General features: G+C 37.4%; 1 protein-coding gene across 1 annotated transcript; it reads left to right on the forward strand.

Annotated features, from left to right (window-relative positions):
• Positions 1 to 326: 326 nt before the first annotated feature.
• LOC145775255 (methyl-CpG-binding domain protein 2-like) lies at positions 327 to 26,463 on the forward strand. Its single transcript, XM_082586511.1, has 8 exons — positions 327 to 487; positions 9,379 to 9,526; positions 10,063 to 10,206; positions 11,479 to 11,569; positions 14,195 to 14,275; positions 14,626 to 14,722; positions 15,144 to 15,249; positions 24,404 to 26,463. Exons 1-7 carry the CDS (start codon positions 366 to 368, stop codon positions 15,241 to 15,243), a joined length of 783 nt encoding a protein of 260 aa, XP_082442637.1. The 5' UTR covers positions 327 to 365; the 3' UTR covers positions 15,244 to 15,249; positions 24,404 to 26,463.
• Positions 26,464 to 26,937: the final 474 nt, after the last annotated feature.

Below are 26,937 nucleotides of genomic sequence, written 5' to 3' on the forward strand. Positions count from 1 at the left end.
TATATATTTTTTGCATTTGGCTACTTCAGCTGTCTGGAAATGAAGCACAAAAGAACAAACTGCTAACAATGTCATGTGTGAATTTCTTATATGGACAAAGCCACACTGACCTGGCTTTTGCCTACCTGCCTAAACTTTGAACAACCTGTCTCATATATAAAAAATTATTTTTCTGAAAGGTTTATAAGTGTTTGCCTAGAAGCGATTGTTAAAGATTGTTGACTATTGTTCCAATCTATGAGACTACGTAAAAGTCAAGTTTTCATTGTCATTAACAAATTATTTATTTGTTTTATGACTTTTTGTTGGTATTGATTAGACTAAAACTACACTTTCTAAAACTTGGCATCATATTAAATTGGCACATGTCTTTGTCTACAACTAAAAAGAAGACTCCAGCCATTGGTCTTCCTACTGGTTGGGTTAGAGAAGAATGCATTCGTCAGAACGGATTATCAAGGGGAAAAAGTGATATCTATTATATCAGGTGATGAAAATTCTGGTAAATTTATGTGTGCCAATAGTGTTAACTTGTTTTTTTCCAAACCAGAAGAAAGAAAAACTAGTTTTCTAAATGTCAAACGCCAGGTTGTTGCTGTTATTTTGGCATATTGCATCATAACAGAATAGTTATAGCTCCGGTTATACTTTGTATACCATACTAGTTAAATAAGAACATAGTTTTTCGGAGAATAGTTCACCATTTAACAGAATTTGTCACACTTGATGCATGTGCTTGTTTCTTTTATTGCTTGCTGAAAGGTCAAATAAAAAAGTTTCTCAGGCAAAATTGAAATTCAAAGTTCATGCAGTTATTAAGGTGACATCTCAGTTTAATATTTAGACTGACATTTAGAATTTAGACTCTAATTTCTCACGGTGACACCTATTAGCTAGTTTAATAGGCCTAGCCAATGGTACCTCAGCAGCTCCCAAAAATCGGTATATAAGTCATTGTGGGGGTGGTTCATTTTATAGTTATTATGGTACATAGAACTGTTTACATTGCAAAATGCTATCAAAGCATAGGCTACATTGGTTGGATGTATAGTCCAAACAAGTTTGGAGTCATTATGTATCATATAGTAATAAAAATTACTTCTTGATTTTTATGAGAAAAGCTATTTACAAACTTTGAAAATGTGTATATACTAGGGCAGGGGTTCCCAAACTTTCTGTTCATCGGTACCCTTTGGTCAATTTATAGATTCGCTCGTGTACCCCCAAAATTTTGTTTTAGATATTGCAACAAATTATCAGTAGAGCTGCATTAGAAGACTGCATACATGATATTTTGTACCAATCAAAGCACACAAAGTTATTCATAACAATGTAATCCAAGGTTAAACAAACACTACAATCAATCAAACAAACAATAGCCTATATCCGCTGAATAAGCCCAGCAATCCTAGCTAATGTGATGGATGAGCCTGCTTTTTAGCAACAAGCTCAATAATAGGGTGGGCTGAAAAAACTTTTTTTTTTTAAATTACAAATGGGGGGGTCCTAATGCCTGGCAAATGATCCAAAAACATCCCAAAAAATTTTTTGGGGAGTTGGGGGCAAAAACCAGCCTCCAACTCCCCCATCAAGGTCATGCGGGGGTCAAATTTCATGAAAATGCTGTAACTCGAGAACCGCTTGTGGTAGAAAGCTGTTCTTACACTCAAATGATGCAGAATAGTCATAATTCTATCTGTCCTAAAACAACTTTTCTTCGTAAGTAATGTATTTATTGAGATATTTAGAAAAAACTGGTATTCCATGTTCTTATGTATATTCGCATGTGCGTATCACATCAGCCTTTCTAGATTTTCGCTATTAAAACTGCTTCAGCAGTCAGCACTTGTCACCAAAGCATTTTGATGAGTTGTGTGCAATAGACAATTACTGTAGACATAGAATTAGACCAATGAACGTCTTAAGAGCGTTCATTAAAAACGAATACAAAACGATATACTAGCAAAATCTAAATATAAAATCGTCTCCACTCCTGCACACATGAAAGGCCATTCAGTTGCAAAGTTATCATAGCAGTGTACACTGTACAGTATAATGTTCTGCAGTGTATAACTGAAATGTTGTAGCCTACTTGTATTCTAACTGGCTTGACAAAACGTTACGTTGGCGTCACATGGGGGAGGGTGGGGGTCAAAAATTCGGAAAAACAGCGTTATGTAATATTTGAACCTTCCCTAAGACGTTTCACAATCAAAATACTACTGGCATCTTGTTTTGAGTAATATAAAGTTGCAGTGAAAACAAAAAAACAGTGAAATAATGCAGGATGCAGCCCACAGAAAAGTGATACTGCAGTTATTACTTTGCCTAATCTGTGGCAAAATGAGACTTATTGTCAATTTTCTTCATCATCTTTCTGGATCTAATTTTTTGCCGTATAAGCCCATCACGTCGCTCAAATGTTGCAACTGCTGTTGCTGCTTCACTGACAAGCTTAATGTGGCGCTCAACTGCTTGATTGTGGCATGGATGTAGCAGCTTAAAAGGGTTGGTACGAATGTCATTTACTTCGGCAGAGGACTTCTTCCTAATTGCTGGTGGTTCAGTAACACCGTCCATGTTCATGTCCACAAGTTTGTAATAAACTTTGGCCTTTACACTAATTTTTGGGACTGTAAAACGGCGAAAGGTTTCAGAAGATACGTCTTCATCTGGTTCATCTTCTGGCCAATATCCTCCTTCATAACTTTCTGCTGGGATTTCAGCATCAGCACTTGCCTGCAGCTCACCGCGGATAGCCATAATTTTGTTTACTGCTAAACAGCGAACCTGGTAATCACTATCACCCAACATGGCCAATAAAATATTTTCTGGGTGAGCAAAATAGGCATTGCGCTCGAGAGATGCTATTGCTGTTTCTCTTATTTTTGGACTAGGAAACTTTGTAGTTCGCTCTAGCAATGCATGGAAATTCTTTGCTCCTTGAGATATGGCATTTCTTCGTTTTATCTCAAACCAGGAGGGAAAGAAAATTTTAACACAAAATTCTGCTAAAAGAGCAAGGTTTTTTGATGTTTTTTCTTCGGAAATGTAAAGTCTTAAAATCCGTGGAGCAAGTGCAATTTCCCTGCATTGCTAGAGCGAATTACAAAGTTTCCTAGTCCAAAAATAAGAGAAACAGCAATAGCATCTTTCGAGCGCAATGCCTATTTTGCTCACCCAGAAAATATTTTATTGGCCATGTTGGGTGATAGTGATTACCAGGTTGGCTGTTTAGCAGTAAACAAAATTATGGCTATCCGCGGTGAGCTGCAGGCAAGTGCTGATGCTGAAATCCCAGCAGAAAGTTATGAAGGAGGATATTGGCCAGAAGATGAACCAGATGAAGACGTATCTTCTGAAACCTTTCGCCGTTTTAAAGTCCCAAAAATTAATGTAAAGGCCAAAGTTTATTACAAACTTGTGGACATGAATATGGACGGTGTAACTGAACCACCAGCAATTAGGAAGAAGTCCTCTGCCGAAGTAAATGACATTCGTACCAACCCTTTTAAGCTGCTACATCCATGCCACAATCAAGCAGTTGAGCGCCACATGAAGCTTGTCAGTGAAGCAGCAACAGCAGTTGCAACATTTGAGCGACGTGATGGGCTTATACGGCAAAAAATTAGATCCAGAAAGATGATGAAGAAAATTGACAATAAGTCTCATTTTGCCACAGATTAGGCAAAGTAATAACTGCAGTGTCACTTTTCTGTGGGCTGCATCCTGCATTATTTCACTGTTTTTTTGTTTTTCACTGCAACTTTATATTACTCAAAACAAGATGCCAGTAGTATTTTGATTGTGAAACGTCTTAGGGAAGGTTCAAATATTACATAACGCTGTTTTTCCGAATTTTTGACCCCCACCCTCCCCCATGTGACGCCAACGTAACGTTTTGTCAAGCCAGTTAGAATACAAGTAGGCTACAACATTTCAGTTATACACTGCAGAACATTATACTGTACAGTGTACACTGCTATGATAACTTTGCAACTGAATGGCCTTTCATGTGTGCAGGAGTGGAGACGATTTTATATTAGATTTTGCTAGTATATCGTTTTGTATTCGTTTTTAATGAACGCTCTTAAGACGTTCATTGGCCTAATTCTATGTCTACAGTAATTGTCTATTGCACACAACTCATCAAAATGCTTTGGTGACAAGTGCTGACTGCTGAAGCAGTTTTAATAGCGAAAATCTAGAAAGGCTGATGTGATACGCACATGCGAATATACATAAGAACATGGAATACCAGTTTTTTCTAAATATCTCAATAAATACATTACTTACGAAGAAAAGTTGTTTTAGGACAGATAGAATTATGACTATTCTGCATCATTTGAGTGTAAGAACAGCTTTCTACCACAAGCGGTTCTCGAGTTACAGCATTTTCATGAAATTTGACCCCCGCATGACCTTGATGGAGGAGTTGGAGGCTGGTTTTTGCCCCCAACTCCCCAAAAAATTTGTTGGGATGTTTTTGGATCATTTGTCAGGCATTAGGACCCCCCATTCGTAATTTTCAAAAAAAAAGTTTTTTCAGCCCACCCTACTCAATAATACGAGGTGAAACATTAGCAACAGCACAACGAAGATCATGTTCAGGTGTTTTGAGCTGTGATCTGTTTTTTGATTTGATTCCAAGCAGCACTGAAAATGTTGACTCACACAACCATGTTGATGGAAACAACAACAATGCATGAATAGCAGGTTTCGCAATCTTTTTGTACGACTTGCACATCGTAAACCAAAAATTTCTCTCAGAGTACCGGTAGCCTACACATCGCGTGCAAAGCCATCATGTTGGAGTTCAATCAGTTCCTCTTGCATTCCTGTCCCAGCCTGCAGTGCAGGCTAGCCTTTGTAATTACCGTAGCCTACGGTTCTCATAGCTCAATCAATCAGCTGTTTTGTCTTGTGTGCTATGATTGGACAAAATAAGTCATTTGAACTTGGTAGTTACTGTAGTTGTAGTTAAAGCTTCTACTGCCCGGGTGAAAGTGTGACTTACTAAGGAGTTCTTAATCTCAGGTCTTCAAATTATTAACATCATCAGGTGATAAAAAATATTTTAAGGCAGATTAGAAGTTATGGAAAGAATATTCTTATACTTAATCTAATGTACCCCTTGAAAAGTCAAAATGTACCCCTGGGGGTACATGTACCCCAGTTTGGGAACCCCTGTAGGGTGTTGCAGGCGCCCCATGAAATTTAAATCTTGGTTTCACCAAGCTTACCTTTTTTGTGGTACTGTGTTTAGATCAGTAGACCACAAATATGAAGTTTCATAAATTTTCATCAACGTTTACCTCCACCGCCGAGGCCATTTTGAGGCCCACTTTTTGAATTTTTTCATGTTTTTTACCACTAGAGGGCAGTGTATAAGTTTTGCAATATTGGGGGTAGATTCAAAAGATGCTCTATGATGTTCTAAATAATGTTTAAAAAAAATTGGAGAAATGGAATAAGTATATCCAAAAATATTCAAGTTTTGTCACTAATTTTTTGCACAATACTGCTCCTAGTGGTGAAAAGAAAAATTAAAATATCTTAAAAACTACTCGTCATATTGTTATGGAACTTGCATGCACCCCCCCATTTCCATGGGTAAGGAATTTGATTTTAGCAATATTTTTGCAAAATATTACCACTAGAGGGCGGTAATTCTAATTTTGAACTATTTTTCTGCAAAAAAGCGATATTGTTGCATTTCTTGAGGTGTGCTATCTGAAGAATACAATTTCATGGCTTATGCACAACAAAATTTATTCAATTGTAAAGAAACTGCATCATGCATGCACTATATCAATAAATCCAAACAGGCAATGTGAGTCTTATAGTTAACACAATTTCCGCAAAGGCAGTTGTGCATCTTCATTGTGTTGATAAACGATGTTTTCTAAGATTTGGTATCTTCGATCCTCCTCCACCACTTGAATATAGTTTTGCAGATTTTTTTCTTGCTTTGCTAGATGAAGAAAGTCGGATACCAGTTTTACCCCTCTGCTGATTCATTACAGACTCTGAGTGCATTTATGATACCATTAGCAGAAGCATAGCCATCATCTATTTACCACTCTTTCGGGTGTTTGGCAAGAAAAGTTGTTGAAATGTGCAAAAGTACAAAAAATATTTTGCTGCTGGCATTTGCATAGTAGCACAATGACAATGAGATCATTAACAATGTCTGGCAGCCCTGGCTTACTTTATCCATTACCAAACCTGTTTGTAACCTGGCCATGGAAACTTGCATTTAAACGCAGCAGAGTTCCAGCTAAATCTTTCTTTTCATCCATAATGACTTGTTTGTCCCATAGAACTAAGGGGATCAGCTCCCTAGTTACATATCATGTGTGCCTACCTAAGCTTTTAAAGCAGCAACACTGATAATTTTGTCTACTGCATCATAGCTTTTGGTGTCACTTACCAGTTGCTAATCTTCTCGGGACGTGCTGATGCAGCAATTGGACAGTTGAACCACTATCCATTAAATACAAAAGTCAACAAATCGCTCTAATTTTTGTATTTGTGACTTGGAAATGATTCCTTGTGGTAGAAAGTCTTGCAGCATTACCATCTTATAGCAATAGAGCTGCTTTCCCATCCACCTTGCTCGATGGACTGCACCACATTTTCCCATATGTTTTCTGCATGCTAGGCGGAGAAGTGGTTTGTCTAGCTTTATTTGAAGAGAAATGCATGCAGCAGAGAGATGGAATGAAAAAAAAAAGAAAAATTTAAAACAACAACACCCAAAACTTTTTTCAAGCCATCTCTCTGCTGCATGTATTTTTCTTCAAATAAAGCTAGACAAATCACTTCTCTGCCTAGCATGCAGAAAACATACTGGAGAAGTTATACTTTCTCGTGTGTGGGAAGCCCTGAAAGTCAAAACGTCAAGATCTCCAGGCATTGAACTATTCAAAAGATTCCGGAACAAAGGATTCGATGCAACCCCACACGCTGCAGCTGTACTGCATACCAAAGTTCCTCAAGAGTTGGGAAAATTTGTAACAGCTCAAAGCAGAAAAGTGGAAGCACTTATAAATTTTGAGAGAGATATGCAAAATTATCAGAGGTGTGATTACAAAGAACTTTTAGACCTGATGGCAATGTACATTAGAATCAACAGTGGACAGTACAACTTCATGAAATGTGGTGCAGTCCATCGAGCAAGGTGGATGGGAAAGCAGCTCTATTGCTATGAGATAGTAATCTATCATCATTTCCAAGTCACAAATACAAAAACTAGAGCGATTTGTTGACTTTTGTATTTAATGGATAGTAGTTCTGACATGCAGATCTGGGAATGGTTTTGAATGTGAAAGATGCAAGAAGATTGAGGAAGGAATGATTGGTCCTGTTGAAAAGCTGAATGATGAAGTTGAATCAGTAAATGCCTTTTGCTATCTAGGAAATAGATTGAATGCCAGTGGTGGTTGTGAAGCGGCAGTGACTGCAAGAGGAAGGTTTGGTTGGGTGAAATTCAGAGAGTGTCGAGAGTTGTTATGTGGTAGAAGATTTCCGTTGAAAATGAGAGGAAGAATTTATACTAGTTGTGTGAGATCTGCAATGCTGTACGGAAGTGAGACATGGTGCTTACGGGAAAACGAATTGGCGATTTTAAGAAGAACTGAGAGAGCGATGGTGAGAGCAATGTGTGGTGTAAAGCTGATGGACAAAAGGAATACCGAAGAACTTATGAGCTTGCTTGGGTTGAATGAGAGTGTTGATAAGTTGGCAAAAGCGAATGGAGTGAGGTGGTATGGGCATGTTTTGAGAAGGGATGAAGATGATGTTTTGAGAAGAGCGCTGGAGTTGCGAGTGGAGGGTCGTAGAAAACAAGGAAGACCAAAGAAAACATGGAAAAAGCAAGTTGAGGAAGAAAGCAGCAAGGTGGGCTTGACAAGAGAGGACGCGCTAGACAGATTGATGTGGAGGCAGGGTGTGAAGACGATTGCGGCACTTGGAGGTGAATCCCGCCACCCTCGGTAACGGGGACATCACCGGATTAAAACTGGACTACTACTACTACTAGTTCAACTGTCCAATTGCTGCATCAGCACCCCGAGAAGATTTGCAACTAGTAAGTGGCATCAAAAGCTATGATGCAGTAGACAAAATTATCAGTGTTGCTGCTTTAAAAGCTTAGGTAGGCACACATGGTATGTAACTAGGGAGCTGATCCCCTTAGTTCTATGGGACAAACAAGTCATTATGGATGAAAAGGAAGCTTTGGCTGGAACTCTGCTGCGTTTAAATGCAAGTTTCCATGGCCAGGTTACAAACAGGTTCGGTAATGGATACAGTAAGCCAGAGCTGTTAGAGATTGTTAATGGTAACTCATTGTCATTGTGCTCTTATGCAAATGCCAGCAGCAAAATATTTTTTGTACTTTTGCACATTTCAACAACTTTTCTTGCCAAACACCCGAAAGAGTGGGAAATAGATGATGGCTATGCTTCTGCTAATGGTATCATAAATGCACTCAGAGTCTGTAATGAATCAGCAGAGGGGTAAAACTGGTATCCGACTTTCTTCATCTAGCAAAGCAAGAAAAAAATCCGCAAAACTATATTCAAGTGGTGGAGGAGGATCGAAGATACCAAATCTTAGAAAACGTTGTTTATCAACACAATGAAGATGCACAACTGCCTTTGCGGAAATTGTGTTAACTAAGACTCACATTGCCTGTTTGGATTTATTGATATAGTGCATGCATGATGCAGTTTCTTTACAATTGAATAAATTTTGTTGTGCATAAGCCATGAAATTGTATTCTTCAGATAGCACAGCTCAAGAAATGCAACAGTATCGCCTTTTTACAGAAAAATAGTTCAAAATTAGAACTACCGCCCTCTAGTGGTAATATTTTGCAAAAATATTGCTAAAATCAAATTCCTTATCCATGAAAATGGGGGGGTGCATGCAAGTTCCATAACAATATGACAAGTAGTTTTTAAGATATTTTAATTTTTCTTTTCACCACTAGGAGCAGTATTGTGCAAAAAATTAGTGACAAAACTTGAATATTTTTGGATATACTTATCCCATTTCTCCAATTTTTTTTAAACATTATTTAGAACATCATAAAGCATCTTTTAAATATACCCCCAATATTGCAGAACTTATACACTGCCCTCTAGTGGCAAAAAACATGACAAAATTCAAAAAGTGGGCCTCAAAATGGCCTCGGCGGTGGAGGTAAACGTCGATGAAAATTTATGAAACTTCATATTTGTGGTCTACTGATCTAAACACAGTACCACAAAAAAGGTAAGCGAAATCCGAGAGGGTCGGGGCGCCTGCAACACCCTAGTATATACGTATCATTGCAAACTATTTAAATACGTTTTGTATTGTGTCTTGCAGCCCAACTGGAAAGAAAATTAGAAGCAAGCCAGAATTGATTCGATTGATTGGTTCAACATGTGATTTGTCAGGATTCGATTACAGATCTGGAAAAATATTGCCTGAAAAAGCAAAAGCATCCAGGGGGCATCGTTCTCATGACATCAAGGTTTAACTAACTTATTATTTTGAATACACTGTTACTGTAATCTTCAAAATAGTTCATAGTTAGAGCCTTGAAACCAATGTTTCTCTCTTACCGATCTTCTTCTTGCATATGAGGCAGCAATTCAAGCAACATCTCCCAATTGTTGCAACCAGTGCAATGTCTACATATCAGGATGTATGAGATCCACATGTTCTGCAGGTCGAAAGACTGGACAGTGATTTATGTTGCAATCTTATGTTACCGATAAACATAATTTATTCTCGACAAACAAATTATACATATGTAAAAACGTTTTCTGTGATTTTAACTTTTATATACTGTATATGTCATTACGTTCAGTTAATATATAATTATACTGTAGAAAACTTGTGTTCGGAACAGAATTTTAAGTGTTCCATGTGTACACTTAAACACATATCATAATCTTTATTTTCACATTGAGGCCTTCAATTTTCATAATTTGAAGTTTAATCTTATTTGGGTGATGTTTATGAGTGATTGCAACACGACATGTCATTAAATGTTTTTTTGTTTAGTCCGGAAGAATAGATTTGGGCACTTCGGTACCAAATCGACAAACGGCTTCAATATTCAACCAACCAGTCACCAAGCAGACCAATCATAAAACAAACAAAGTTAAATCCGAGCAGACCAAAGCCGGAGGGAAAGCCCCTCAGCAGGTACCACTTTCAGTCTTGACAATCTGACACTTATACACATACAGTGCACTGCTGTTCTCAATATCTCAACTGTCGGGGGTCAACGATCATTATGTTTTGTCGCTCTTTGTCCTCTGCTAATTCAGTTTTCACTTGATGTTTGCTTATAAGGATACATCCCGAGTAAGCAAAGCCGCAAAATTGATCTTCTTTGCATTCGCTGGCAATGTAAAAAGTTCAATTCTGCAAACTGAGTGTATTTCTTGTATCATTTGTCAATTTATTAATTTTCTGTATTTCCATGATCGCTCTCTCCGCAGCTAGTTGTCACAAGAACACTACACTTCGTGTGTTACGTGAATGGCAAATATTTTTTGTGTTTCTATTCCCTGTAGTTATCTGAACAAAACAAACTGCGAAAGGCTCATCTCACGGAGACCGCTGGTTGTTGCACTGGACGTATTTGCAGTTTACATCTTAAGTTATGCATCTAGACCAGAGGTGGGCAAACTACGGCCCGCGGGCCGCATGCGGCCCGCAACAACTTTCTGTACGGCCCGCGAAAACCTGAAGCAATTATATAAAAAAATAATCCTAAAATTGCTTGAAAATTTTAATTACTACAATGACTTAATTAAACTTTTTCTTTATAAATTTCGTCTTGATAGATAAATTATAGTCTTTTTGTCACATTGTAGTGGTTTGTTTCCCCAGCCACATAGTGATCTTGCATGAATGCATGGCTATTATTAGTGTCAAAGCAGCCATTGCTAAACAGTCGATGAGGCCTACGTCACAATCGAAGTTTCTGACTTCAGCCTGTCGCATCATGAAACTTTCTTTGTCGTTTTAGTCTTGGATCAAGGCCAAGACTCTTGGTGCTGGTAGAGAGAAAAGCGGCGATTGAGATAGTTTTTCTGATTATGTAAATTCGCTCACAGATGTATTCTGTTTAATTCGCTCAAAGTGCGTCTGGCGAAGTGTTATCTTGATGTGGGTTGTATTCAAATAAATAACTGAGACAAACATTTTTTTTAGATCTTTTATGTAATACATGTAGGCTATCTGTATATAAAATCTCCTTTTCTTTCGTCACTTTAAAAATAAATAAAAGCTTGTGTTTTGACTAGTTTAGATTTGATGTTTTGGTTTATAATCTTAATTGTACTATACTGCGGCCCTCGAACAAATTCAGATTCTGAATGCGGCCCTCGAGATAAAAAGTTTGCCCACCCCTGATCTAGACTAGACTCTCATGCAAAAGTGGCAACTTTGTTGTGTGTCTAATTACAGTTGTTTCGTGAAAAGAGGCTCACTGGTCTTCAAGCAGTTGATATTGCGAACACCATCGTAGAAACTATGGACCTTCCTGAAGTAATCCAAGGTTAGTTCCATGAAGTTTAATGTAGTTGTGTCTTTACTTTCACAAACCGTCGGATGCAGAATTGTCAGTGCTGAGGTGACTAACATTACACAATGGCAGAGCTCTGTAGAAAAACATTCTTTTTTTGTAATATTCGATCTCACAGTGATTGTGTTATGCGGTGAAATAGATTATTTTCAAGCGTTTAAATTCACTTTAAATTTCGTTTGACTTGTGATTGGTTACTGTTGGAAACACAGCTTCATCAAATCAATTTAATTGTGGACGACAATGAACTTGCTTGGCTGCAAAAAAAAAAGCCTGCAGATACATTTCCCTGCGCTCCATGTGCAGTGCACCCAGTTAACAGATTTACTTATGTGCTTGTATAAAAGAATGCGGTGAAGGGTGCATCCATTGAATGTATATATGTATGTGGAAGCTGGTACACGACCTAATGACGCGGTCCGAATGAACCCTTGTATCTATTGTTGAGGCTGCGCTGGTCAGAGGTAGCACTTGCTGTGTTGGTGCAGAAAAATTAAATTTATTAAGGACGTGAGTTATTTCAATATTTCATTAGTCGGTGTCTCTATACAACTAGGTTTTAACTTGCACACGATTTCTTAGAATGTGTAATGTATATAACTCTCCTAAATAATTCTTCCGCAGGCTCATTTGCAGCCTTAAACGCTGCGTCAGATCTGCTTGTTGGCTCTAGGCATAATTTATTGCCTGTGCTCACGCCTAGATTAATTGTTGATAGCGTCTTTGCCTGCGGGAAAGTCTTTTTGAAAGGAATGGCAACACTCTTTTGTTATTCTCATTTCAGTGCAATGTTAGATGCCATCCGGATGGCTACGACTTCTTATATATATGTTTAGTATTTTGGTGTTCAGTGTAAGAATCTATTTTTAACCCTAGTTCGATAGAAAACACAAAATAAAAAATATGTTAAGTTGGTGATAGTGTAAAGTCTGCCAGAACAGGATTGAAAAACTTATTGGACAAGCTTCTTGAACGTAGCAAGTGTTCTTTGGCAGCTTTGTGGGATGCTTCAATAATCTCTATAATTTTCTAACTATGCAGATGCCGTCGTGGGCTTTCAATGTCTTCACACAGACACTTTTATTTTCATTATAAAACGCTGTTTGACAGTGCGCCTGTAGCGTATCCATGGTCTCGGAATACAAAAAAATGTAACTGACCGCCTGGGTCGTTCAATGTTTATGAGCCAGCGAGGAATGAACTGCCGGAAACTGGATTCACACTAAGAGTTTGCCAGACGTTTTTAATTAAGATTTCTCTTCAAACGTGTCCATAAAGGATAAATAGTAAAAAAAAAACTTTATATATTTGTTTAGTGCAAAAACTTCACTTGTCGTATCGCTTGTCGCATTGTGTGTCAAAATATTTTAATTTTTTAAGTTTCATTTCATTTGTGCCTTGCGGCTATCATGTCTCGCGTCATTTCTGTTTTGCGGCATAGGATGGCGGCATTGGGTCGTGTATCCTCTCAAAGCTACCCTGTTGTAACTTTGTCAAACTCTAAACGATAACTTCAGTGCAATGCCTTTCAGTCTATTTTAAAGTTTAAAATGGCGAAATAAATGTACTTGTATCTTAAAATAGGTTAGAAAGGTAAATCTCCCGTTGATTTACTCTTCCATCTCAAGATATGAGAAACAGTTACTTAGAAAAAATTCTATTCCCCTTCTAATCCCCCAGCCATCAAATCAATTCATTGTACTTTGATTCAATATCTAAAGACGTTGAATAGTGTAAAAAGGACAGATTTGCTATTTTAGGTTTAATGTTTGCTCATATTAAACTATGGCTGTGTCAGTCCACTCAGGTTAATGGAGTTCACCTTAACATGTTCACAGCCTTTGCTGACGAAGCAACCCATAATGCGTCATTTCCCGATATTACATCGATGAAACTTTGTTTGAGTTTAAACCAATGTTACTTTACAATTTTACATTAGTAAGCTCTTCTTTTTCTCTGCCTTCATTTTAGTGTTGCATCATTCATTTTTCTTGTTCCTTTCCAACTTACGTTACATGCCGGTTCGCAGCATTTATATAATGTCACGTGACGTGAAATGGATATACAACTATAGTGATTTGCGTAAAAATTGCTTTTTGAGTTTGTGCTCTTCATGCAGAACTATTATTGATATTATTGTCTCGTTGTTTTTTGTTGTTTTTTTATGTAGGGATAAACCCTCAAAAAGAAGTTGTATGCGTAAATGCCTCTGATGAGCTCTGAACCTTTGCTTCTACTTTCACTGTGGTCAATCATAGTATGAGGGGCGTTATGTGTTTTAACGATAACTCAAGAGACTGCTTGATGTTTTAATAAAAAAGTATTACCATGAAGATATTTATCTCATTGGGTTACTTTTGCAGCGAACGTTTTATCAATAAACGTACTTTGAACTATAACTAGAAATTGTAGAATGTTTTGACAAGTTCTAGAATTACAGATTAATTAGTTAGAAAATATAGAGTTACATCATTGTGTGAGTGGCGCATTTAAGACCACAGTGATGAATGCCGATTAGAAGTTCCACAATCCACACCAGGGTTACATTGCCTAATGATTCACTTCATTTAGAATGTCATTTTATTGGTTTCTTCACAGCAATAGGAACAAGAACCACCTCCGAAGAATTGCTTCAACGCATTGCGTCACAACTACACCATGCATCTACTCCAATCACCGGTTAGTTCTTTTTTACGTCTTTTTGACGTTTACGTCATTTTAGTATAGCGCGCCCTTTCAAAGCTGATAAGAAATTCAGATTTTGAACATTCTCCGTTAACAGAAGATTATGTTATCGGTGTGTAATAATATGATTAATCAAGAAGTAAGATAAAGTTACAAAAACTACGATATAAACAATATTGGTGAAAGTGTTTTTTTTTCATTTGCCCAAAACTGGAAGGAAAATCAACTGCAAGTTTTTCACTTTAACATTCGCGCAGTATCTCATTTCAAGCCATCAACGAATCTATTTAGTTTGTACTTTCAATCATTAGCTTTCCCACACCCTGTTCATGATATCTTTCTAGGCCAATCTTCCTCTATGGTGGCTAAAGATCCCTGTATTTGGCTCAATGCGCAACAACCTATCTGCAAATCCTTCCGGATAACTGAAGAGGATATCAGGTATTCCTACCAGCTAATTTATCATCTCTTACGTTGATTGAGCGTCTATAAATGTGGAATTGATATAAAAAAAAGAACTGATTTTGGTGGCTGGGTGTGAGCCTGTTATCGGTACATTAGTCAAATTTGTAACAAAATTGAACATGTTTTTCGGCAGCCGATTATAGCAATAATTGACAGCAATAGACACCGTGTTTATCGCTGTCAATTGTTGGTATAATCGGCTGCCGAATGGTCTAAATGGCTAGCGTGGAAGCTACACCGTTATGGTTAGCGAATCGCAACTGCTCGCTGTTCCAGTGAGTGCTCAGCGTTGTGGTGATAGCCAAGAAGAACGCTCCATTCACAAAATTGAATATGTTCCACCAATACAACTTCAACGTAAGATGTCGTTGCACTGACGGATACATTGCCGTTTCAGGAAACAAGAGTACAGGGTGCTTGCCGCAAGGGAGCGCTTGGAACAAGCCATCGAACAGGACAGGGACCTTCAAAGGAAAGAACTAATGATTCTCGTCTAGCTCGAGGTAAGTTTTGACAGCCGACTCAAACATGGCGTTACTCTCTGGCAACACAACCGTGTGTACTTGAACCATTTATATATATAGTGTTAGAAGCACGACATTTGCATAAGAGTTGTGACCAAGTGCCCCGTTTTAGCCTTGTCTTCCTTCTCACCCCAAACTTCTTCTCGCTTCGCTGCATGAGCCATTTTCCTGATCCCAACCTTGCGTAGTGTTGTTAAATATTACATGAATACGAAATATTTGATCTCTACAAAGAAAGAGTCGCAACGTTTGCATGACATCTTCCAAACCTTTAATCGATGGTTGAGCTCACATGTTTCTCAGCATCGCCTTGAAACAGCGGTTCCCGGCGGGAAGCTTTATCAAATTAAAAGCAAAGTCTGGTGATCTAGTTAAGGGATTTGCTAAATGTAACTAAAAGTTTCAACAATACGTGTGTATTCATAGCAGAATTTTCACTCCATTTTTAAAATACTCCCTTCATGTGACTGATCATTGCAAACATATCCTGAAAAAACAGTTCAAACTAATGGCTAGTCTCTGCTGTGATTCTACTTGGTCCAGCTAATTATCGCCGTGTGGCGAAATTTGATACTTAATGTAATAATGTAGGCTACTGTTTTGCTCCAAAACCGAAAAATGGAGTGGTAATCATTTGAATGAGGCTGTTCACAAGACATTTTTTTTAAACATTGTATATTCTTCTACTGTATAATAAGCTAAGCTATCAACGCTTGCAAAGATCTTATAAGATGGCTTGTTCATAACGCAGCAACAGTTTACCTACCTCATTTTTATAATTGGAAATTGATTTCATTATAATTATAGCACCTTCCGTTCTCACAATGTCCGATAAGAGTTCAGTGGGTGTTTCGAATGATAACTGATAACCGTCACTTATGTCGACGTTTCGCCAATCTAATACGACCGACTTCTTTAGAGGCATAATCTGGTAATAGCTACCTGTCTGGAATGGCAGAATGCAGAATCATTTTGCTGTAAATCACCATAATAGCATGGTCCAATGTTGCGCCAATGCGCCATTCTTTATTTCTAGGCAGGTAGTCTTAACCTGATCCGGCACTCTGAAGAACTCAGTCGTTTCTGATTCACGAAACGTCAGAGGAAATTAGGATTATCACTCCAAACGCCTTGTATTCATTCAACTTATATCATACACCAGAAGAGCGTATTGTGTTTTTGAAGTCGAGTGGTTGTTAGTTAACAAAATAACCTCCGCTTGTTGGCATGCAAGAGTTAACTACTTTGCTAGTTGATTGATGTTAAAAACTTGTCAGTTGGTGCTTGGAAGTATGCACGCACCAATCAGGGTTGGCTGATTTAAATCAAATGATTTAAATCATTGATTTAAATCATGATTTAAATCAAACAATAAAAATCAAAAAAATCAATTAAAAAAATCAAATGATTTTTTATTTGCTAAAATAAAAATAAATACATCAACAAACGTTTCACTGCTTCTCTGTAATACAAAAGTTATATTTAAATACTTAAGGCTATAGGCTATACATGTTTTGAAAGGCAACTTAGTTTACTTAGCAGTTCACAAACAGTGTTGTTCACTAAACATAGTTTTTGAGCAAGTTTTTTCCACTTTTGGTCTGGTTCAATCAAAAGTTCAAAATCGATTGGGCACTGCAAAAGCTGGCGAGCTTGTATTTATGTACAAACTTCTCAATGCAAAATAAACTGCAATTTTGTGTCATCTGAACTTTTATTGTTTTGGTATTGTACATCGGTAACATAATTATATTACACAGTTAAACTTTCTTTGCAAAAAGTCTGGTTGTAGGCTATGCATCAGTTGAGCAAAAAAGCAAAGTAATGTGTGCTCAAACGTAAGGAAAGATTTTAGTGTAGTGAGATGACAGTCTGAGACGTACCTCAATCTCGATATGCACATTATGATTTAGTATAAAGCAACATATCACACCTACTTAAAAATATGTGCAATAGCGTGACGCGACAATTTATCGAAAGACAATTTATCGAACGACAGTTTATCGAACGACAGTTCATCGAAACGACAGTGTTACATCGTATCAGGGTATTACGTAATACGTAAGGCTTTGTAACGTCATAAATATGCTTTGGCTCGCTGCAGTTATTTTTCGCGGGCTTTCTGTCTTTCTTGCGGCATTTCGCAGCTGCAGCAGTCGTTTTGTGCTACTGTTTTTTAGGTTTGGATGTCTGTATATTACAGAAACTGACTGGATTCTATTCTTTGAAAGTGATAAGTTGTAATGTATACTGCTACCGTAAGTTAGGAACGTATAATGTTGTGCACCAGAACCGCCTGTCTGCCAAGCTGTGGTAAAATTATTCGAAAACCATAGCCTGCGAGCTTTTTACCGTACTCAATAAAAGGTGTGCGTTTTTGATTGCCAACCCATCGTGTTTGATCCGCGTTGACAGCTTACGCTTCATGATCTAACAGACAGTTCATCAAACGACTGTTTATCGAAACGACAGTTTATCGAACGACGAAGCACATATGCAATGGAATACTCAGGGGCTAGGGGATAATGGTTAGTGATTAGGGGTTACTGGTTAGTGGTTAGGGTAAAGGTTAAGGGTTAGGTTTTCGATTAACTGTCGTTCGATAAATTGTTGTTCGATAAATTGTCGTTCGATAAATTGTCGTTCGATTAACTGTCGTTTCGATAAACTGTCGTTCGATTAACTGTCGTTCAATAAACTGTCGTTTCGATAAACTGTCGGAGTACCGTGCAATAGACACTAGACAGGCTAGCCTACAATATGATAATAAAAATGATTAAACACTTGCAAAGGAAAGCCTTTCAATCAATCAACGGGTTAAAAATAACTCTGCTATCTTACTAAAATGATCTCTTCCCCCAAGTAGACTCGACGCTTTTTTATATAAAAAAAATCTGATTTAAATCAAAAAAATCCGATTTAAATCAAAAAAATCCGATTTAATCGGATTTAAAAAATTAAAAATTAAAAATAAAAATTAAAAAAATCATGATTTTTTCCAACCCTGGCACCAATATTAACGTTAAAGATACAAGACCTCCGTCTGAATAACCAAGGTTTATTTTATTTTTGTTGTATCGTCCTTGTGCCACGGAAAACAACACAAGTTAGACCCAAACGTTATGTGTACGAATAAAAACTCAGCATTTGCGTGTAGCGTATGCGTATAACAAGCGTTTAACAACATTAGCTGTCATTAAACTTTTTAAGTTTATTGCGGTTAAATTAATTCAACATTGTGGCCGAGGTCTCATCCAGATTTGAGGACCGCGTTATGTGAAAATTGTATTCTCAATCCCAGTTGCTGAGCGCATGACATCAGCTTTGCACTACAACGCCATCGTGATGTGAAGGCTGACTTGGCACACTCCAGGAGATGGCTGAGGAAAACAGTTGTATAATCACTACAGGCCTACCTGGCAGCGCATTTTTGGATTCAAACCTCCACCTCACACACACATCTCGGCTGGTCAGCAAACAAAACTGTTCCGCCTTGCGACAGACTACCTCATTCCTTCAAAAATTTTATCGCAGCATTTAGAAATTGTATTACTGCTTTGAAGCGTCCAAAAAAATTGTTGTTATTGCATCTGTCGACGCAACCCGTTGTTGTTTACAGTGCCGTACAGAACACTTCACCACAAATAAATTTTTAAACAACGAAACCAACTGAAGTTTATGTAATGAAGTGGACGCTGATGTCTCTCAACCTCTGAATGTGTTGATGACATGCGTAAATACACAGTGTAATGTTGCCATATGTTTTGCTGCTGCTAGCTTCCGTTCTGCTGGCTAAGTTGTAATTTAATATACAACATAGGCTTTCCTGGCGTTGCTTTTTCGGTATGAGCAGAAATTCGCCTGGAAATTATCGATTTTTGTTGTTGCCTTCCTCCTTGAAACGACCCATAACATGGCCGCTGTTTGGTGCTTGTCAATCAACTTCCTCAGATAACCCAGCTAGAAAAACTGGTCCTTTTTACATTAATTCAACGTCTGCAGACGTAAAATCCAGTTTTGCTGGTTGGGAAGCTAGTAAAATGCCGTTACAAATACCAACTTTTTCGTATGGGGGATGACGTGTGACATAAGCGCCTATTTCATTACTTTTTGGTATAGTTTTTGAATAACTTTTTGGTATGCACAATCACTTCTGGGAAAATAAAATAAATCAGAAACGCAATGGTCTCTGACGCTTTTCTCAACGGAGGGGAGGGTACTATAAGTGATGATGTTATTCACACAGCCGTCGTCTCCACTTTTTACTACGTTTTGCATGCTCTTTTACTGCGAGCATATTTCAAACAATGCATACTTATGAAGTCACTATGAGAGTGGCGATTAGAACGCTATTGGGCTGTCTTGCGTTTAAAATCATTTTGCTATTTCAAGCACTGGTAATTGTTTTACTGTCCTTATTAAAAGCCACAGAAGCGTGAAACATGAAATTGTTTTCTGATTCGTTTGTAGTAAATCGTGTGTTCTTGGAGCGTAGGAATGTAATGATGCAGAGTAATTGAAGAGATTAAATCTTCTTGCCCCAGTTTGTACTCTTTTTCCTTCGCTATTATTGAACTGACCTAATAAACAAAATAGGATTCGTTAAGCTTTAAATTGTTGTCCCTGCGCTCTTTTGCCATCATCAGATGCTTTTGAAATGTCGGATTCGCGATAATCACTTCTGAATTGTTTCAAACCGTTCTTCGTCGTGCTTTTCAGAAGTAGGACAGTGTCTTTGAACAAATGTAAAAAGAACGGGTTTTGCTGGCAGCGTTTTCACATGGCCCTTTCTAATATAAACAAATAAATCCCTGTTATAACAAGCCGGACCTCAGTGTTTATTTTACACTACCGCAGCATCGTATCCACTCAATGGGAGCTTCCCTGTGTAAACAACACCTCGTTTCCATTCGTCCTATTTGTCAAACCACTTGTGATTCTGTGTTTTCATATTCATCTGCATACATTCGTTTTGCTGCTGATCCATTGCATAGGCAACAAATCAGTCCTTTTTTTGGCTGAAAGCCATGAAGAATTTTAACAAACGACTGATTTCTGGATTTCTTTTGTACTTGCCGTATGACAGGAAAAATGGAGAATTTCTAAGGCAACAATTTCGGACACTTTCGGAATAACAAAAATTCACAGCCAAACAAGAGTAACTTCGATGTTGCACAGTATTTCATAGCAATTCAAATTTCGTAGCGACAGCGCAGTTAATTTAATTATTTCTTTTGTTAAATTTGTAGTCGCAGTGTAATTGTACGTTGTTGTAATGGAAGCAAAATGAAACAGGATTAGCATTAACCCTTTGCTTTTCAACGTTTTTTTGGAAGTTAACTGCTCAAGGGGGGGCCATTTTTGGATCAAATTCAATCAGCTGTTACGAGTTATCCGCTGATGCTATTTCAACAGAAGTTGCACTGGTGTGAAAGCAAATCATTTGTCCATAAGTTTGAAAACTCATTATTTTAAAATTTTATATGTTAAACTTGATATTTCAATTTTTGCAAAGGTACCTAAAAACGACAATTTTGATTTAACTTGCCGCCTTTAATTAACCGTGCTAATCCGATTTCATGCAAACTTCTAAATAACAAAGAGCTCGATCGAACGCACGAAGTGTGTGTGCGGTGTGCCGAATCATTGCATTGATTAGAATTTACGACTTGCGAGCAAATCTTATTGTAAGCTACTCAGTACTCACTGATTCTAAAATAGATACAATCAGAGTAATATTGTTACACGAATTTGAAAAAAACAAAACTGCGTTTGTTGTCTTACATTTTTGTCCTAAACTAATGCATTCCGAAACTCATGGCTAGCTTCTAGTTTTATGGAACCAAATTTCTCATAAGTAACACCTTAGCCTGCTTGAATAGCTGTTTACATCTTCGTTTGTGTATTTTAGGTCTACAATTGAGTTTGTAGTATGAATATTTTTAGTAGAGAGAAGACAATTGAACAAGTTGTTGAAATAATCTGAAATTTCTAAGTTCAAATTAGGTGCTTTTGAAATTGTGGATTTGTGTCAAGTCGCATCACAAATATCATGCAGGCCACATCATAAGTCATTTCGCTTACGAGTGTTTATAAACATGACTCATAAATTACATCCACAAAAAATACAGCATTTACATCAACAAAGCTAAGTTCGAAGCTCACTTTTTATTGAAGATTGTGTCAATCAATTTGAAAATACATTTTTAGTCCGCCAGCGTCGAAATAATGCAACAGCGAATTGAGGAACATGCGTAAACAAAGGAAATGTGAAATAACCCACAGTCAGCAAATCTACATAAATTTAACGTTTACAAATGTTGAATCAATGTAAAAGGACTGGATTGCTGACTGGGTCCTTATTGTTTGAAGCACTAAAAATACGCGTAAAAGCGACAACGTCAGCAAGGCAGTGATTATGTTTCTGGCCAAAAAAAAAATAACGTTTGACTTCAAAGATAAAAATGATTATAACGAAGCTTCAAAGTTTGTCGTAAAACATTTTACTGAGATACAATAAACATAATCATTTTGTGCCAGATTGTGAGAAGACTTCCTAGATTCTTTCCAACCATTTGCATGATTGCAAATTATTTTCTATAACTTTACATTGCTAAAAAATGGCTTCTTTGTTGAAACAACGTGGCTACAATTCTATAAAAAATTCTTAGGCCTACTACATTGAAGTAATGAAATTTTTTTTGTGATTTTGCTGATGACGTTTTACAATATCCGAGAAGTAAAAAATAATAATGATGAATTATTTTACAAAACCGTGGTTTGCAAGTGCTTCACAAAAAATTGTTGGGGGAAAATTTACTATTAGACGTAAAACGTTTGTAAAAGAAATTTGTCGGTTTACGTATTTATAATGTTTATTGCGCTGTTATCGAATTATAAACTGCCTGTAGGCTATTGTCTACCTTTGTGGTTGCCGGCCAGCTTAGAGCAGCATGCAAACTAAGCGTTTATGGTATTTGCATCGTGTTATGATTCTCGAAAATTTCCCACAAGGTCTTTATTTTTATCGTGATATTTTGTGCCTCTTCTGTCCTAAACTTGAAGTTATTGTGCAGCACTATCCACATCGGTTTTTAGACTCAGTCTTCATTGAAAATCTTTTGTGTGGTGCATCATTTCAAATAGTGTCTTTCCCTAAACTGTTACACAAATCGCCCAGAACCAGGTTGATTATTATGTATCTTACAGCAGTTGAGAGCCCGTTATTGTATGTGTGGAATTATTAGATGTCTGACTAAATTCATGCCAAAGTCGAGCAAATTCTGCTTTCGGGATCCTTGCCGTTATTTACTGTATTTTTTGTTGATAAGTTTAGGCAGCATTTTTCCAAGATAAATGAAGACATCGGTATTGTTCGTCACTTAGATTTAGTTTTCTCAGCATTATTTATTCATTCTTTGATCCACTAGTTTGTCCCACTTTTGGTATAATCGGATCGTTTATAAATGGCGGGTCTTCACAATAGCCGGCCTCTTATACATTGGCGCAACGTATTCAGATGTTGAATCAATGATGAAGAAAGCTGATTTGTTGTTTGTCTTATGTGACGCCTAAATTTATGCCTCGTCTACAGTACAAAATATTTTGTAATGTACATTGTGTACATTGTACATTTTGTTTGTAGGCCTACATTACAAAATATTTTGTAATGTAGATGAGGCATTATCATCTTTATTTTGCGCTTTTTGGAACAAAACACAGTGCACTGTGAAACAAAAATACAGGACATAACAACAAGTAGGCGACATAAAGCAGTGAAGGGACGCCATCGAGTTAGCTGCTACGTGCAAATGGAGCCTATCTCATAATTTTGAGTGTATCTCACAATTACTGTTTGCAAAAACGCTATTTCTCCGGCTTCTCCCAAAAGCATTTGCAGTGATACATTTCCTCAATTGCAAGTTTTGTCAATGAGAGCATTTCCATAGAACGTTTATTTCGAAACCAGGTTTTCGTGTCTTTATCCAAGAAAAGATTTCTTATTGTAACGTTTTTTATTCGTCAATGAATATTATCTGCTTGAAACAACTGTTTTGAATAGTTTGTGGCCTCCATAGCCTACTATTTTGATCGTGGATTGCTATTCTTCTTTGTAGAGCTGATAACGCAAAAAAGCTTGCTATTATTGTTTCTAATTAACAGCTTTGCGATCACTGGCTTTTCTTTGTAGCATAAGAAATAACGCGCTTTGTATTATTGAGGTCAAACCAAACAAAAGAAAGCAAGAGGATGCTTCTCTCTGCTCGCGCATATCGATGCACGAAGCAATTATGAGCTTATGGCTTGTCATCGCAATGTAATCCATTTCACGCTTTGCTGGAAGTTAGCTAGAAATAGCAAAAATTCACCAAAATCTTGAATTTACAAGAAAACTACACAACTTTTAGCATCAAATTTAATATCATCAGATCCGCCTGGCAATTTTAGGAAAAGTCAAGAAAAACCAAGTGCATGGCGTTACTGTGCTTCAAATAATTAAAGGAAATATGAGGGGGGGGCCAAATCTGGCCTCCCTTTGAGGAGCAAAGTGTTACTAAATTTCGGCGTTGCTGTATGCCGATGCATGAAGAACTACGAAAGAGGGGAAAAGGAGGAGGAAAAGTTTTAAAATAAAAAAATGCTTGCAAAACTTGAAATTGCCTCTTGTTGACCGATGCAGTGTGCTTACCGTCTAAACTTTAAATACACAAGTCTTCAAGTTTGCTTTTAAAGGGGTTTACAACGGCGCTCTTCGGCCTTGGCCTTGTTGTCACCGCGTAACCCCTGATTTACTTTTGCATTTTTCACGGAACCTCCTAAAAAAAATTTGATTATAACAATAACGTTCTTGGTATAACAATGAACAAGTGACGCCACAATTCTTTTTCGACGACTGACTGCTCATTTTCTTGTTTAACTACCTGGCTTGGAGTGTGAATGTGCACGGTGATCGAAAAATTTAGAATGACACATCAATATACTGTAGCAAGAAATCAATCTCCCTAAAAAAAGGGGCAAACGTTGGAGATCCCCCGTTAATGCACCGATATGCACTACAAAGTATCCGATCGCTCTCGATTGTTGACTCATTCGACTCTGTGGGGCACGAATTAATCAACTTTACTTTTTGCAGGTTTTGGAGCTGCTGATCAAACTTCGAGCTCGCTGTTCTTCTTTATCAAGTGATCTATACACAACGTGCAACGTTTGCTGATTTTTACATTCATTCAACGCAGTTTGACGTTAACTGTATGCAAAATGTTGTTTTTGCATCAGTCCAGAAAATGTCACAGCCACAATGAAGCTGAGGAAACAACGTTTTGTGTTGAAGACTGACGTTAATTATTTTGAACGGCGGGAATGTTTCAGTCTTGAGCGTATAAAAATCAAAATCAGCAAGATGGCAGTATGACCATTCCAATCATCGTTTGCAAACTTTTTAACGCCCCTGTTTTTGGGTTGAATTCCCGAATTCATTGAAATTTTTTAAAACAACTCATCGAATTGTTTCAACTCAATTACGAATATTAATTTCTTATTGAAAAGAATTAAAACGGCTTCGAATGAATGAAAACTTCAGTGATCATACACGGGGCAGAAGGAGATATCCTGGGCCCCTTCCGGTGTAACGGTCCAAGAGTTACTGCGGTCCAAAAGTTACCAGGGTTGCCAGATGTAATTAGTTATTTTTTTTATGAAAATAATTGTAATTTCTACAGCTCAAAAAGTTACATTGACAATTTTAGGCATTAATTAATCTTAAATGAAAAAGTATGCATTATTTTGAGAGTAACTACCCAATTAAACTTGGTTGTAAAATTTTTGTTTTTGTATTGCCTTCAGAAGCGCCGGGCAGCTCTTGTTATTTGTAGTGTGACGTCATTTTTAGAGTGCCACGCTACAGCAGCACGGTAACTTTTGGACCGCAGTAACTCCTGGACCGTTACACCGGATAGTAACTTGGTAGTTTTCACATTGATTTCACGTAGACAGACGTTGAATCTATTTCAAAAGAACCATTGTCCATTATGCTAGCTGAATCTTACAAGAAGGCATACGCCTGGTCTTTCATTTACCTTCCTAGAATGTCCGATTTTCTTCCATTCTTTGAAAGGCTTTCTTTATCCCTTGCAAGCAAAAGTTGCCCTTTCGTTTACTCAGTACTTGATAAGAATTTTAGTTTCAATGAAATTCAACAGCAGCGCGTTGCTTAAAGTCTTGTTTGTGGATTAGCAAGTACGTGAGTTTCTTGTCTGTGTATTTGAGTGTTTTCCTTTTTTATTTTGATGCTTCTTGTTCAGTAGACTATCCCAGCCAGCAATTCAGTCCTTTATGAAACGTCTTTTGACGTTGAATCAATGTACGAAAAGATGAATTGCTGTTTGAGATGTTGATCTACAATTTATTGCTCATTTACTTTTTTAAGTATTACCTGTACTGCGTCATTTCTACATCGGCTGAAAGCATTTGAAACAACTGTGTCTGACAACATATGAAGTCATTGGCAACTCATCCAAAACCTTCCCTTTTTTGCATTGTTTTAACGTCTCCTGATGTTATGGTTATCTTCCTGTTGTAATATGTGGTTTGTGGGCGTGTGTTTTTCATCCACAGCTGCCATCACAATTCTCCCTTGAATGAAAAATAATGTACTTCTATTGTAAAAAGGAACTACACTGCCTGCTTTGCCACCAATGTTTAGTTTTCCCAACCAGCGTTTAAGTCATTTTTACAGTGATTAAACGTCTGCAGACGTTGATTTAATGAAAACAACGACTGATTTGTTGGTTGGTGTTCTTGATATGAAGCCAACACATGAAACCTTTTGGAAAGATTACGTGTTTGTGAGGTTATGCAGTTGTTTCGAAAGGTAAACTTTAAAGCATGACCATAGAATTAACAAGAAAGAAATTTTAATTTCTCTGTTTCAAAACCCACACTTTTTTGCTTTTCTTTCTTCCTTGTCAATTCTATGGTCATGTTCTAAAGTTTACCGTTTTGAAAACTGGTTTTGCAGTGTTTCAAGATGGTCCTTCGAGATTTGCCAAGTTACCATTGTTGCGTTTATGCCAGACGTCGAATTACATTGGATCAACGTACCGGTAACAATTTTCACATTATCGCCGTGCTTTCCCTTCGCTTTTATGTAGATACATGCCGCATTTTCTTTCGTAATAAAAGAATTCCCGACAATGCAAAATGTTTTAACTTTCCTAATCTGGCTTCAAAATGTTTAAGAATAGACTTAGGTTACATTCTCGTATTTTTCCCCGTCAAAGCGTACCTGAGTCATCTCAGCAACATTTCCAGTAAAGCTGTGGAGTGTGGACTCACTATGGAAATGGTCTCTTGGTCTGGGCTCCTGTTCCAAATCTATGATGTTTTAACTGCAGCTCCGGGTCCATTATATCGTCAGGAAACGAAAGTGTTCTCTGGTCAATCACCAGTCGGCAAGGTTTTAAGATTTGCGTTCGTCAACCCAAAGTCAGCAGTTAATTACAGTTAACTTATAAATTACTGTAACTTGTGAAAACTGTTTAAGGTAATTGCGTCGAATTGATATCCCACAAGAGAAAGTGGAATTCAATGTCACATGAAATTTTTTATTGTTTTCCCTTTGCATTTGAAGTATTTCTCCATTTTGCTTCAAAGGACCCTGACCTTTAT

Source organism: Aplidium turbinatum, chromosome 8, assembly GCF_918807975.1.
Source record: "Aplidium turbinatum chromosome 8, kaAplTurb1.1, whole genome shotgun sequence".
NCBI classification, from domain to species: Eukaryota; Metazoa; Chordata; class Ascidiacea; order Aplousobranchia; family Polyclinidae; genus Aplidium; species Aplidium turbinatum.